This window comes from Geotrypetes seraphini, chromosome 4, assembly GCF_902459505.1.
Source record: "Geotrypetes seraphini chromosome 4, aGeoSer1.1, whole genome shotgun sequence".
Classification (NCBI taxonomy): Eukaryota; Metazoa; Chordata; class Amphibia; order Gymnophiona; family Dermophiidae; genus Geotrypetes; species Geotrypetes seraphini.
In genome coordinates this window covers 139,895,638-139,909,364 of record NC_047087.1, presented here as the reverse complement: position 1 = coordinate 139,909,364, position 13,727 = coordinate 139,895,638, and the positions used below count along the sequence as shown (strand labels likewise).

General features: G+C 40.1%; 1 protein-coding gene across 1 annotated transcript in view; it reads left to right on the top strand.

Moving 5' to 3' along the window:
* PLEKHG4 (pleckstrin homology and RhoGEF domain containing G4) overlaps positions 1–13,727 on the top strand; it is a 517,593-nt gene that overhangs the window by 443,506 nt on the left and 60,360 nt on the right. Inside the window, 2 exon segments of the mRNA XM_033942931.1 lie at positions 5,991–6,107; positions 8,315–8,563. Coding sequence (XP_033798822.1) covers positions 5,991–6,107; positions 8,315–8,563 — 366 coding nt within the window.

Below are 13,727 nucleotides of genomic sequence, written 5' to 3'. Positions count from 1 at the left end.
CACTTCCATCATCTGCCCTCTTCTCTCTCCCCACTTCCATCATCTGCCCCTTTTCCCCACTTCCATCATCTGCCCCTTTTCCCCACTTCCATCATCTGCCCCTTTTCCCCACTTCCATTATCTGCCCTCTTCTATCTCCCCACTTCCATCATCTGCCCTCTTCTCTCTCCCCACTTCCATCATCTGCCCCTTTTCCCCACTTCCATCATCTGCCTTCTTCTCTCTCCTCATTTCCATCATCTGCCCCTTCTCCCCACTTCCATCATCTGCCCTCTTCTCTCTCCCCCTTCTCCCCATTTCCATCATCTGCTCTCTTCTCTCTCCCCTTCTTCCAACTTTCATCATCTGCCCTCTTCTCTCTCACCCTTCTCTCCACTTCCATCATTTGCCCTAACATTTTATCTTACTTTTATCTCTTTTTAGATTTATTGTAAACCGTCCAGATATTCTTTGATGGTCGGTATATTAAAAACCAATAAACTTGAAACTTGCCCTCTTCTCTCTCACCCTTCTCTCTACTTCCATCATCTGCCCTCTTCTCTCTCCCCCTTCTCCCCACTTCCATCATCTGCCCCCTTCTCTCAATCTCTCCATCCACCACAGGCCCATCTCTCTCCCTTCCTCTCACCTTTCTGATTTTGGCAACAAGATTGGCAATGTCCCCCCTCCCCCCGCAATGATACTTAAGATTGGAAATGGGCCTCCTTCTACCCCTGGCATCAACAGAACTTCAGATCGGCAACGCAGTGCTCAGTCCAAAACTTTCCTCTGACTCAGCTTCCTGTTTCCACCCAGGCAGTCCAGTCAGAGGGAAGCTCTAGAAATGCAATGCCAGAGTCCAGACATGGCCCAGCATTGAATTTCTGGGCATAATGTCAGTGGTGCTTGGAAAAATACTAAGCATCACTGGCTGAATATTAACCCCTTTGTGTTCAATTTGCTCCTGGATTCAGCAAACCCAAATTATCACATCAATCTATGACATTTAAATCCACCCTAGACCAATAAATCATTCTTTGGTACCTCAAAACCTAGGATATGACTCTCAGACAGTAAGCTTTTTCTGGAGGAAGTTCTTTCAGAATGGTGTGTTAACTTGCTGAACAGAATCCTATTAATTTTTCATGAAGGAGCAAAATTTTCTGTCACCAGTTTCTTCAGGAAATCCAGGGAGATTCATTTTGTCTGATGAACCCTGGAGAGGAGTATGAAAAGCATCTGGTTTCTTCAACTTATGATGTTCTTGAAATGAAATCAAGAGCTCCTGCCATGGCAATAGGTACCCACAGACTCTAATGGCTGTGGGTCTCTTACTTCAGAGGCATAGTGCTGAAAACGATTACAAATCTGTCATACCATGGAGAAAAATGTTTCCAGAGCTAAATTTTTTTTTTTTTTTTTTTAATTTATTTATAAAATTTTCCATTTTAATACAAACATTACATTATACAATGCAAAAGATCCAGAAACAATATTCAACAAAACTTGTAAAGAAAAACATTATATCTTATTTAGTCCACAATTTAAACCACAATTTAAAGATCAAGAAAGGAAATAAACTTCCAAAACAGTAGTAGTAACATAATCAACTAATCAAGGTCACGGCATTAGATTCCCAAATTACAGCCAGCTGGCAAGTCATACATTACTAGGCATGGTTACCATTTTCTCTTTTGATCCAATAAATTCCAAAAGTTGTTTGGGCTCAAAGAAAAGAAAATTCTTATCTTGAAAAGATACATAACACTTTGCAGGAAATTTAACAAGAAAAGTAGCCCCCAGAGCCAGGGTCCTTGACTTCAAGGACAAGAACTCCTTCCTACGTCTCTGGGTCATCTGAGCTAAATCTGGAAAAACTCGAACATTAGAACCCAAAAACTTATCATTTATATGTCGAAAATACATACGAAGAATAAATTCCCTGTCGCTCTCCAAGGCTAAAGTTAACAACATGGTAGTTCTTTGAGTGACAACCTCAAGGGAATTTTCCAGAAATGAAGACAAATTCAAATCCACTACTTTATCCACTGGGGTTTCTATAGGTGTGGATTCCCCTTGTGTTGTCTTTAAATTCAAGTAGTAAGCTCTAACAATTGGAGGTAAGTTTTCTGATGGAATGGCTAAAGTCTCTCGGAAATATTTCCTAGCCATCTCAACTGGTGAAATAATAGGACACTTAGGAAAATTCAAAAATCTTAAATTATTTTTCCTCAGTTGGTTTTCGAAATTTTCCATCTTACGGGAAACATAAGATCTCTCCTTAACCAATTCCACTTGAACCTTCTTTACTTCATTCAAATTATTTTCCTGTTTCTCCAACCTTTCATTAACATTAGTGAGAAACACCCCTTGTTGCTCCACCTTGGAGAAAACAGTTCCATAATCTGTTTTAATTGTAGATAAAGTCAATTTGAGATTGGAATCCATGACTGATATGGCCTGCCATAGCGCCTCCATGTCTATCTTATCTGGTTTCTTCATCTCCCCAAAACTGATAGTATTCCCTCCCGAGGCACCTCTCACCTCTTCTTCCAAAGTGCAGGGGATTTCTTGATGGCTCCCATCTCCTCCTTCCGTTGAAAGGCTTGATAGGGATGTCCCTCCAATGCTGGAATCACTCTCTCCCTCTCGGGACTGTCTGGTTCCAAGCAATCCCTGCACTTGTGCACTTCCGGGCTGGGGAGGAACCAGCCTCTGGTCCGGACTCAAAGTAGTCCGACTCTCTGCGCTGAGGTTCGCCGAAAGATCCGGATTCCCTCCCGAAGTAACTGGGGTCACCTCACCCATGCGAGCAAAGGCGCTCGTTATGGTAGACTGAATCAGCCGTTGAAAGGGTTCAGCCGCCGGAGGAACAACGCGGGAGACTCCCTTCCTCTTCCCCATGTCGCCACCGGAGAAGAGACACCAACGCAGATTCAGGTACAAACGAGCAGAGAGAGCTCGCTCAGGCGTCCGCTCCCGACGCCATCTTGATCTCAAGTCCAGCTAAATTTAAGGAAGTGGCAAATAAAGGACATTTGCTCTGTGCTTCAGATATTCTTTGCAGTCAACATTTGTCTGCCAAAAGAAGACAGGCTTTGTGTAATGCATTGCCCCATTACAACTTTTGACAAATGACAGAGGGATTCTATCCCATCCTGGATCTTAGGATCTTGAGCAAATTTATGTTGAAAAACTATTTCATTGAGCATCCTTATGCCCTATTTAAATAAGAAAGAGCGGGTATGCTTTCTAGATCTCAAGGATTAAGGATACCATATGGCTCCAGAAAAAGGATGGATTGTGACATACAGGTTTCATTTCCATTGCTCCCTTTTCTGGAGCCATATGGTAATCCTATCAAGGATACACCTACCCAAGTTAAGAACAAGTTCATTCCTTTTGTGTTGGGATCTCATTAGGATTTGAGCTACCCATGGGGCAACCTTGCAAACTACCTGACAGGCAGAGACAATATCTTAGGAGAGAGACTTGGTTGAGTGCTATATTTCTATGATTGGTCTCTGAATGAAGGAACACCCAAGATAGACCTGCTTGCCACTGATCTGAGGAAGAAGGGGTTACCTTTGAAATCTAATCATAAACTACATTAAGTTAGTCCAGTAAAGAAGGTATTATTTTTTCCTTTATGTTTTTGTTTTATTTCTACTTATTACCTTGAAGAATGGACTAACACGGCTACCACACCATTTCACTTTCCATCTCTGAAAGGCGTAAAATACAAGTCGACTCACTACAAGTCAACTCAATGCAAATCATTCAATTATCAAACTACAAAAAGTCTGGAATGCACTTTCTTTTTTTTCCCAATTCTTTATTATTTTCAATATTTACAATAAGTGTCACAGTAAATACAAACATTATATATCTAAATTCCATACTTAATAGTCTTATAATATCCATTTCAGAATTATATCCCCCTCCCCACTAAACAATCACAATATCCATACATAAATATCTATAATTACCCCATATCAGTTATTCAAAATTCCCACCCCCCACCCAGATGTGCATATTTAAAGGGAAAAACTATTTAAACGTTGCAATATTTTGCTAATGGCTCCCAAATCTCCTGAAACCTCTTAAAATGTCCTTTCTGAATGGCCAATGTCCTTTCCATTTTGTACATATGACATAGTGAATTCCACCAAAAACTATAATTAAGCCTTTTACAATTCTTCCAATTGTTTGTAATTTGTTGTATGGCGACTCCTGTCATAATTAATAAAAGCCTGTTGTTTTTAGATGATATTTGGCTTTTAGCCCTCATGACCATGCCAAATAAAACCGTATCATAAGACAATGCCACTGGATTTTCCAATAGATAGTTTATTTGGCCCCATATTGAATTCCAAAATGACAAAATAAATGGACAATAGAACAATAAATGATCTAAAGTCCTGCTTTGAGATGACAATGCCAACATCTATTCGACTTAGAGCTATCTAACTTTTGTAAACGAATTCACTTTCTATGGAGATTCGTATTACTCCTATGTATACTCTGTTTCGCAAAAATCTGAAAATATGACTATTTCAAAAAGTCTTTGTTAGAAGTTTAAGAACAGTGATGACCTTACAGTTAAGTCCCATTATGTTCAAAAAATAATCAAAGCTCCACTATAAATCTAGCCAATCAAGCAAAGGATTTTCAGATTTCTTGCAATTCCCAACCACCCTTTGCCAAGCTGAATCTCTAGGCAGCTCCAGTGCCTCCTCTGGCCATGGGGAAACTGAAGGCAGGTTGTTACATCCCAAGTCTTTAAATGAAGACTAAGCTTCATCTGCTATCTTAACTTTCTGCAATTTATCATTCATTGTGATCCAGAGAACAAATGAAAACATCCATCTGTATTTATGGCATCATGGAAACATCTCTTAAGCAAAGTGAACCAAGCGAGGTCTTCAAAAATTGTAAATTTATAATACTTCTATTGGACTTCCTTCAGTTGATGAGCTTTCCATAGAATAGTCTGCGAACACATAACCACATCACGAGGATTCCCCTCACACGGCTGCTCCAGAGCCCAATGTGTCCTTAGAACAGTGAAATCGGAAGAAGCAAAATCCTGTTCATCCTTTAAGATCTCTGTGCAAATTTTGCAAACCACAGTTCCACAATCCTTATAAACTGCCAGTCTGGTAATCCTTTAATGCTTAGGTTCCTTCAGGACCTGTTCTCAAGGTCTTCAATTTGGTCTCGTATTGCCCCCAGAGCTATAGACTCTTTTCAGTGATCCCCATGTATCAGCTGTATATCCTTTGTGAGATTCATGATCTTTCCTTCAGCTGTATCCACGTGGGTGCAGAGACCCCCCAATTTAGCTTTTAATTCTGCAAATCCCAATTTCACATTAAGCCACACTCTTTAAATAAAGAAAAAATTTCATTCTTGGAGATTTCCTGGTAACTCAAATTCTGGGGCGGCTGATATTCTGAGGCAGAAAGGGCCTCATCCAGCACCATCTTTTCTGTTGTTCACCAGTGCTTGATAGCGGGTCCATCTTTCCATAATCTCCATGGTCTGCTGAAAACTTGAATTTCTCAAGCTTTTTGCGAGTCAACATTGTCAAAAGTTCAGTAAGGAAAGGGATCTTCAGCAGAACAACTGTAACTGCGTGATTTATAGTTCAGTCCCAACAAAGCTCTTGCTTCAAGCTGCCATCTCTGAGCATGATGTCACTTCCTCGTATGTTAGTGGTTTAATTTGACCCTGACTCTTCACTGTATGGTAATCTCTGTGTAATGAAAATACTCTTTGTACCCAATGATAGCAATTTAGACTTTTTGATTTTGCACTGTATGTTTACCTATGTATAGTGATAATGCTGATTTTAATCTGTCTCAAATTCCACTTGGTGAGGAGTCAGTGGGATATAAGATTACATATAACATAATAAAAGTAGCAGATAGGTCAGGGAGGACTTCTTTCCTTATTCACTCTCTCCTTTAATGTGCAGTTCTTGCATGAGTCTTGCATTTGTCTTTCAGAAATCAGAATGCAGGAGATGGTATCAATGGGAGTTGGGAATAAGCCTTTCCTGGATATAAAACCAAGTGATGCTGCAATTAATGATAGAGCCATTGACTACATCATGAAAGGGAGAGGTATTTATACCTGATGATCTTCCATATATAATCACTCTACAATCCTCCCCCCAGCTTTGCACTATAGGAGGGCAATTCTAAAAGGTCACCCAAATTTGTGTGCTAAAATGCAGGGCACTGAGTATGAACTCAAAAACAGCATATGGGTGCCCAGAATCTGTTATAGAATAGAGAGTAAGTTGGCATTTGCTTGCCATACATTTAGACACTATCATTTATACCATGTAAAATGCAGGCTTAGATGTTAGTGTATATGCCTACCGTATATACTCGAATATAATCCAACCCGAATATAAACCAAGATAACCCTTTTTTCCCCCCATAAAGGAGGAAAAAAGGTTGATTCAAATATAAACTGTGGGGGGAAGGTGTTAATATTCAAGTTCAGTGCCTTGCCTTGCCATACCAGGCTCACTTACTCACTCCCCTGCCAGTCTCTGCACCCAACCCCCTCCCTCCCTGCCAGGATCTGTGCTCTTTCCCCCCTACCTCCCAATGCCTTGCAGGCCTCCACTGAGCCTCCTGTGAGACCTGATGGTCTAGCTGTGGCAGGGACAGGAGGGATCCCTCTGCCTCCTGTCCCAGCCCGATTCTAATTAATCTCCCTCTTGCCTCCCTCACGTACCTTAAGTACATGGTGGTCCAGCGGTGGCCAGGACAGGAGGGATCCCTCCCGCTTCCTGTCCCAGCCTGATTCTAATTTGTTTTAATCTCCCTCCTGCTTCCCCCATGTACTTTAATTTCCCTGGTGGTCCAGTAGTGAATCATAGCAGGAGCGACCTTCCTTCACTCCTGCCCGTTTAGAGCCGCTAGCTGATTAGTTGTGCAAGTTCTCACAGTCCCGCTGGACCACTAGGGATACTTAAGGTATGTGGGGGAGGTGAGAGGGAGATAAAAGTAATTAGAATTGGGCTCGGACAGGAAGCAGGAGGGTTTCTTCCTGTCCCGGCCACCAGTGGACCACCTTGTGTCATGGTAGGCATGGCAGAGGCCTGCAAACAGGTTTGGGAGGGGTGCGGGTTAGTGCTGACCCAAATATAAACAGAGACCCCTATTTAAAAAATCTCGGTTTATATTTGAGTGTATATAGTAAGTATGGGACCCACCCATGTCCTGCCTATACTCTGCACATGTGTATACACCTTTGCAATTGTTCCTGTTCAGGTTGCAGGACACTAATATTTATTGACCTATTTTGTGTGTAAATGATTAAAATAATTGTGTATATGTATATGCATGTTATATGATCACATATGTGCAAACCTGGCAAAATTCCACCTAAGCATTTTTCTGTAAATTCCCACTTAACTTCCATAGTGGGTATTTACAAAGTAGGGGGGGTGCAAACACGAGCTAGGTTTGGGCAGAGTATTGACAGGGCTCAGACTTACACATGTAACTTACAGACTCGTGTATTGACAGGTTTCTGCAGCATTTAGACACTAACACTGACCAGCTCTATGGTTGGCATAACTGCTTGCACCTAAGCACATACGATATGCATGTGCCTGGTTACACTAGTATTCCACAAAGGAAAGTAGGCACTCATTTTCTGTTATAGAATAGGATTGTACCATGTACGCTCCAGGCTTCTAATTGTAGATTGCCAGTTATAGAATTGCCTTTACAGAGGCTATCGTAAAATACTGAGTTCTCACGCTACTTTATTGCAATCACCATGCGATTTATTATCTGTGGTATTCATGTACTGTAATATACAGCATCTCATTTTCTTTGCATTGCCATAGCAGGAAACTTCACATATCCCCTACTGTAGTAGGGCAATATAGTAACCACACCATCCCAAGAACACTGTGTTCTAAAGTGGTCAACATTTCAAAATAGATTCCTATCATTCCCCTTTTTAAGTTATTTTTGGTCCATGCCCTCTTTTTGGCACCCCTCCACCTTTAAAAAGGAGAACTATGTGAGATCTTTTGAAGACTCACTCCATTTACATAGCCTCATCCCTGTCAAAAAAGTAATCTCTTTCAACCTCACCCTCAAACCTCCCAACCTAATTTACCTTCTAATTTCTGGGATAAGGGGGGGGGGGGTTGATTCCACATTTGAAGAAGATTCTGGCTGAGTAAGTACTTTTCTATGTGAGCACTGTTACTGAATTGACAGTTACCCTCTTAATGTTTGCAAGTTGTATTTCCACCATGAGAAAACACATCTAGAATTGTTAAACTGTTTTCTTCCAGGAGCCAGAACAAGAGCATCAATTGCCGTTTCCATGTTTGATCACTCAGCTACATATCAGCGAACACAGATGCCACACAGCAGCAGCAGTGCAGTCTCCTGCACCACCTCTTCTGCCTCCTTACTGGGGCCCCTGAACTTACACTTGTATGGCAGCCAGGCCTTACTTACTGCCACTCACCCCTTCCATGTCAGCACCTGCATTGAAGAAGATGAGCAAGAGCATGAGACAAGTAGCCAGCCATCAATGAGTAAGAATTTAGACATTGCTAACCTATGAAGGAACTGCTGTAGTATTAGGACACAGTCCAAGCCAGTGCACAAGATTTTTACAGTGCAGGGTCAGGATCAGTTTCTGTGCAAAGCATATATGTGGATAATTGTAGAAGGAGCTGCCTAGTTTTAGACAGCGGGGACAAACGGAAATGGTGGTATTCTAGTAATCTATGTGTATAAGTGATCATATATGCACATAAATGACCACTTATAGAATACTGACTAATGTGGAATACTTGCCATGATTTGATGGCACATATTTTATTAATGGATGTGCACATGGGCAGAGTGTGAACAAAGTGCATAGCAAACATGTAAATTATAAAATACCACCAACTCTCCAACCTACTAATCACGACACCAGATTACAAAACTTTCAGAAAAGAAATAAAAACCCTGCTATTCAAGAAATCCATCAAGACAAACTAACACCGCAGGAAGCATTTCAATCCCCTGAAGCAACCCGCTCTACTCTGTAACACTTCTGGAAATGTCCAGATAACCTTTTATGTAATCCACCTTGAACTGCAAGGTAATGGCGGAATAAAAGTCACTAATATAATGTAATAATACAAGAGTTGCCATATGAGGACAGATGGAAGGTCCATCAAGCTCAGTATCCTGTTTCCAACAGTGGCCAACTCAGGTCATAAGTACCAGGCAAGATCCCAAGAAATAATTTACATTTGATCTATATAATGTACATGGCATTTGTAGCTATTTTTAATGATGGGTTTTTTGCCTTTGATGCAGGAGAGCCAGTTGATTATATTATTCAGTGGTAGGAAAGAAATACCCACTGATTTCAAAGCTTTAAATACTGTAAGGTTCTGGTTTTATTTTTAACAATTACCAGCGCTGTGCTTATACTGCTCTTATGACTCCAATCGCAGCTCACTTTGGGCTCCTTTTCTAAAGCCACGGTAGCAGCTGCTGCTGCGGTAATCAGTCCGAAGCCCACGTGAATTTAATGGGCATCAGAGCGTTTGCCACATGGCAGCCGCTACCACAGCTTTGTAAAAGTGTGTGTGTAGGGGGATATTTTTAATTGGTAAAGATCGGGGGTCTCCAAACATTTCGCCATGAGGGCCACATTGAGTACTTCAGCACTTTTCAGCAGGCCTTAGCAAGAAAAAAAAAAAAAAAAGATAAATAACTCTAGATATATGAGTTTTATTGAAAGCAGAAAATTTTATAAACTAATTACAGAGTATGTGAGATTAAATTATCATATATTAATGACAACAAACACTATCAGCAAATTCTCATACTTTCATCACAAATTATAATTTAAAAAAACATTAATGTGAATGATGGAACTGTTTTTGTGTTTTTAAAATCTTATTAAACTGAGGTTCAAATTTTGAAACTCTAATTACAAGTAGCGACTTCAAATGTTCATCAGGTAAATTTGCCCTATATTTTGACTTGATATATTTCATTCAAGAAAAAGTTAGTTTGCAAAGATATGTTGCCCAAAAATGGAGATAAATTTACAAGTTCCGTCAAATTTGGAAACTGCTCAGAGTTCAAAAATTTATAAAAATTGATCAAGTTTCCTTCCTTATATTTATATTTAATATCTTCATTTGCCTTGAAGTTCAATAATTTCCATTTGACTGTGATGTTGCTGATGTCCCAAGTCAAATTCAAATGGATTTTGAAACAATCTAATTTCCCTAGCATTGGCATCCAAATCAGCAAATCGCTTCTGAAATTGTTGTTTAAGATCTGAAATAATTAAATTTGCAAACAAGAAATGAAATTCTGTTTCACCCTTTTTATGGCATATGAGCAAAGTTACAATCTTTCACCTGGTCTTCCAGAAGTATCAACTTTGCTCTGAATGCCTTGATATGAGTTAATAAATCACAAACTAAGCTATTTTCACCCTGCAATTTTAAATTCAAATTGTTCATGTGGTTCACCAGATCTGCAAAAAATGCCAATTTCCATAGCCACTCGGTATCTGATAAAAGTGGTTCATAATGGTTTTTCTTGGTAAGAAATATCAATTTCATTCCTGAGATCAAAGAAGTGTGAAAGAACCTTTCCCCAGCTAAGGCATCAAACTACAGTATAATATGTCAAGTCAACATACTCAGAATCACATTCTTCGAGAAAAGACTGAAACTAGCGATGATTAAGTACATGAGAGCGAATGAAATTTACGATAGAAATAACAGGTTTCAAGACATAGCTCATATCAACACAGCTCATATCATATTTTCCACAAAGTGATTGTTGGTGGATAACACAGTGGAGAAATACAGGTTTTGATATTCCTGCATCCTCACAAGCTTTTGTGATTTGTGTAGGTATGTTTTTCCTCCATCAACTGTCATGCACTGCAGACTATTCCAGTTCAAATTATATTCTGTTAGTGTTGTGTGAATTCCTTTGAAGATATCCTCTCCTGTTGTAGTGCCATGCATGCTTTGAAGTGACGCTAATTCCTGTGTGACATTAAGTTCATTGTCGACGCCACGAAAAAATACTACGAGTTGCGAGGTATTACAAACATCAGTTGATTCATCCAGCGCAAGAGAATACCAACTAAAACATTGTGCTTTGCCTATAACTTGCTGGATAATGCTATTTCCCATATTTTCAACCTGACGAGCAGTAGTATTTGGTGCAAGGCTTATCATTTTTAAAAGATTAAGATTTTTCTGGGCATTACTCAGCCACTGCTTCCATCATACATTCTTTGATGAAATTTCCATCGATGAATGGTTTTCCTCTTTTAGCCAACACATAAGCAACCTTGCAGCTTACCAAGGTTAAGGCTTCATTTTCTGAGTTTGCTTTCGTCAATAAGTCTTGTTGAGAACGCAGACAACGATATAATGATTAAAATTTATCTGAGCGCTCCTTTTCTTTAAATTGCAAAAATGTTGAAACATGTTTTGTTTCATAATGGTGGCGTATACTGTATTCTTTCAACACATCAAGGGGTAAATTCTCTATTACTGCGTTTAACTTAGGCGTGCTTTGGACGTCCGATGCAAGTGAATAATTACGGAGTTAAGGGTCTTAATTAATGTTAATTGGGTAATTAATGACACATAGACGTCCCTATGAGGTACTTGATGAACTGACGTCCACAGAAAGCATAGTCCCGTCTCCAGCTCTGGACATGGGCGTTCCGTGGGCGTGCCAAATGGGGACGCTAGATAGGCGCTACCTGAGCGAACGCCTGTGTCTAAATATCGTGTATTATGTAGACGTAAGAAACCCTGGTCTAACTTGGATTTCAATGCCGTTTCAACTATCGTAATTGCGGCTCTTTGTTACACGCGAGGCAGACGTCCGCTGTGTTTTTTCATCAATAATTCCAATAGTGAGTTTGAATAGGTAATTTTCATCTTTTCTCTGTCCTAATAAATATAATGACACCATAACAATGGAACACATTATATTGCATGGATAACAAACCACATTTCTGCCCAAACAATAATATAATTTACACATGGCTTTTACAACCCCCTTTTTTTTCTCAACAAACAGCACTGCAATCGGCTCTCTTTTGAAAGCAAAGAAAAAACAGCACACATTATCAGCACTTAAAAAGAGAATAAACAGATACACACCTTAACATTCAGCTTCCCTCATTGCAAAATGGAGGTCTTCAGTTGCACAAAACTGACCTCATTGTGACCTCATCAATCTGCACCTTCAAAGTAGTATGCCACAATTAAAAGATGTGCTGGGTGTAGAACTCACAACCTCTGGATGTTAGGAGCACAGGCTGGCGCCTAACACATAGAGCTACAGCTACTTCTACTAAAATCCATCTCACCACCCGTTCATATCATACTTGACTGAGCTGTCTATGCTCATTAGCGATCATATCAGGATGAACTCAAATAAGTTTAAGCAAAGGAATGCCTAAAGATTTGGAAGGTTTTCAAGTAGAAAACAAATATCAACTATGTATTAAAGAATTGCAGCACAAATGACGCTGATCGGCAAGGGCAAAAAAAACACCACTTTTCCGGTATGACGCCTAAACGGAACAGATTACTTACAGTCATATATGCATTAGTACAGTGCTTAGAATGAAGATTAGCGTGTGAGAAAAACGGAGCTCCACCTCACATGCATTCAAGCACACTTACTTGGGAATATGGGTTTGGGGCTCAGTGAAAGCAGCACTTTTAACCATTGAGCTACCACTCTTTTGTCTCAGCCTACTATGACATTATAGCTAAACTCCTTTTCCCTTAGCACTTCACTAAGATATGATATGACAAGGGAGCCAGAGGCATTGGAGCTGTAGGTCAGTGAGGAAAGGCACTCTCTACCAATCTTCCGGCCTTTGAGGGTTCAAATCCCAGCCTGTATTTTACTTGTGGCATATCTACCTTCCAGGTGCACTTTGATGATGCTTTCCACTTCTTATAGGAGTTGTACAACTTTACTGTACAACTTTGCTGTACAACTTTGCTGTGTAGCAGAAAAATAAACTTTTCCCCCTTCCATGCTAAGAATTTGAGTTCAACTCATCTTATATTTCTCCTTTTAAACATGGCATACTTTGTTAGTTTATATCATGGTAAAGTATACATTTCTGAAATGGTGAAGAAACAATAATATACAACTGCAGTGTTTTGTCTCACCAAACTGCTATAAGCACAAGAAAGCATTTGTAGCTCAACACGGTAATACTCCTGTTCTGAGCTTTGACCTCTGAGACTCCCCGGTTCAACTCCCACCTTTGCTCATTTTAATAAGGTCCTAGTTTTTTCCTATTAGCTCTTATAACAGGGTCTATATGGTGGACTTTGCCATTTGTAAGGTGCACATTTCCCTTTGCAGGCAAACCTATTTTCAACTTACCATGGCTCGGACATCCTAAGCAGTGATGAGAGCACATTAACCAGGCGATCCACAAATGTCATCTTGCTGTCAGAGGAAAGGTTTCCTCTCATCACTGCTTAGGATGTCCGAGCCATGGTAAGTTGAAAATAGGTTTGCCTGCAAAGGGAAATGTGCACCTTACAAATGGCAAAGTCCACCATATAGACCCTGTTATAAGAGCTAATAGGAAAAAACTAGGACCTTATTAAAATGAGCAAAGGTGGGAGTCGAACCGGGGAGTTTCAGAGGTCAAAGCTCGGAACAGGAGCATTACCG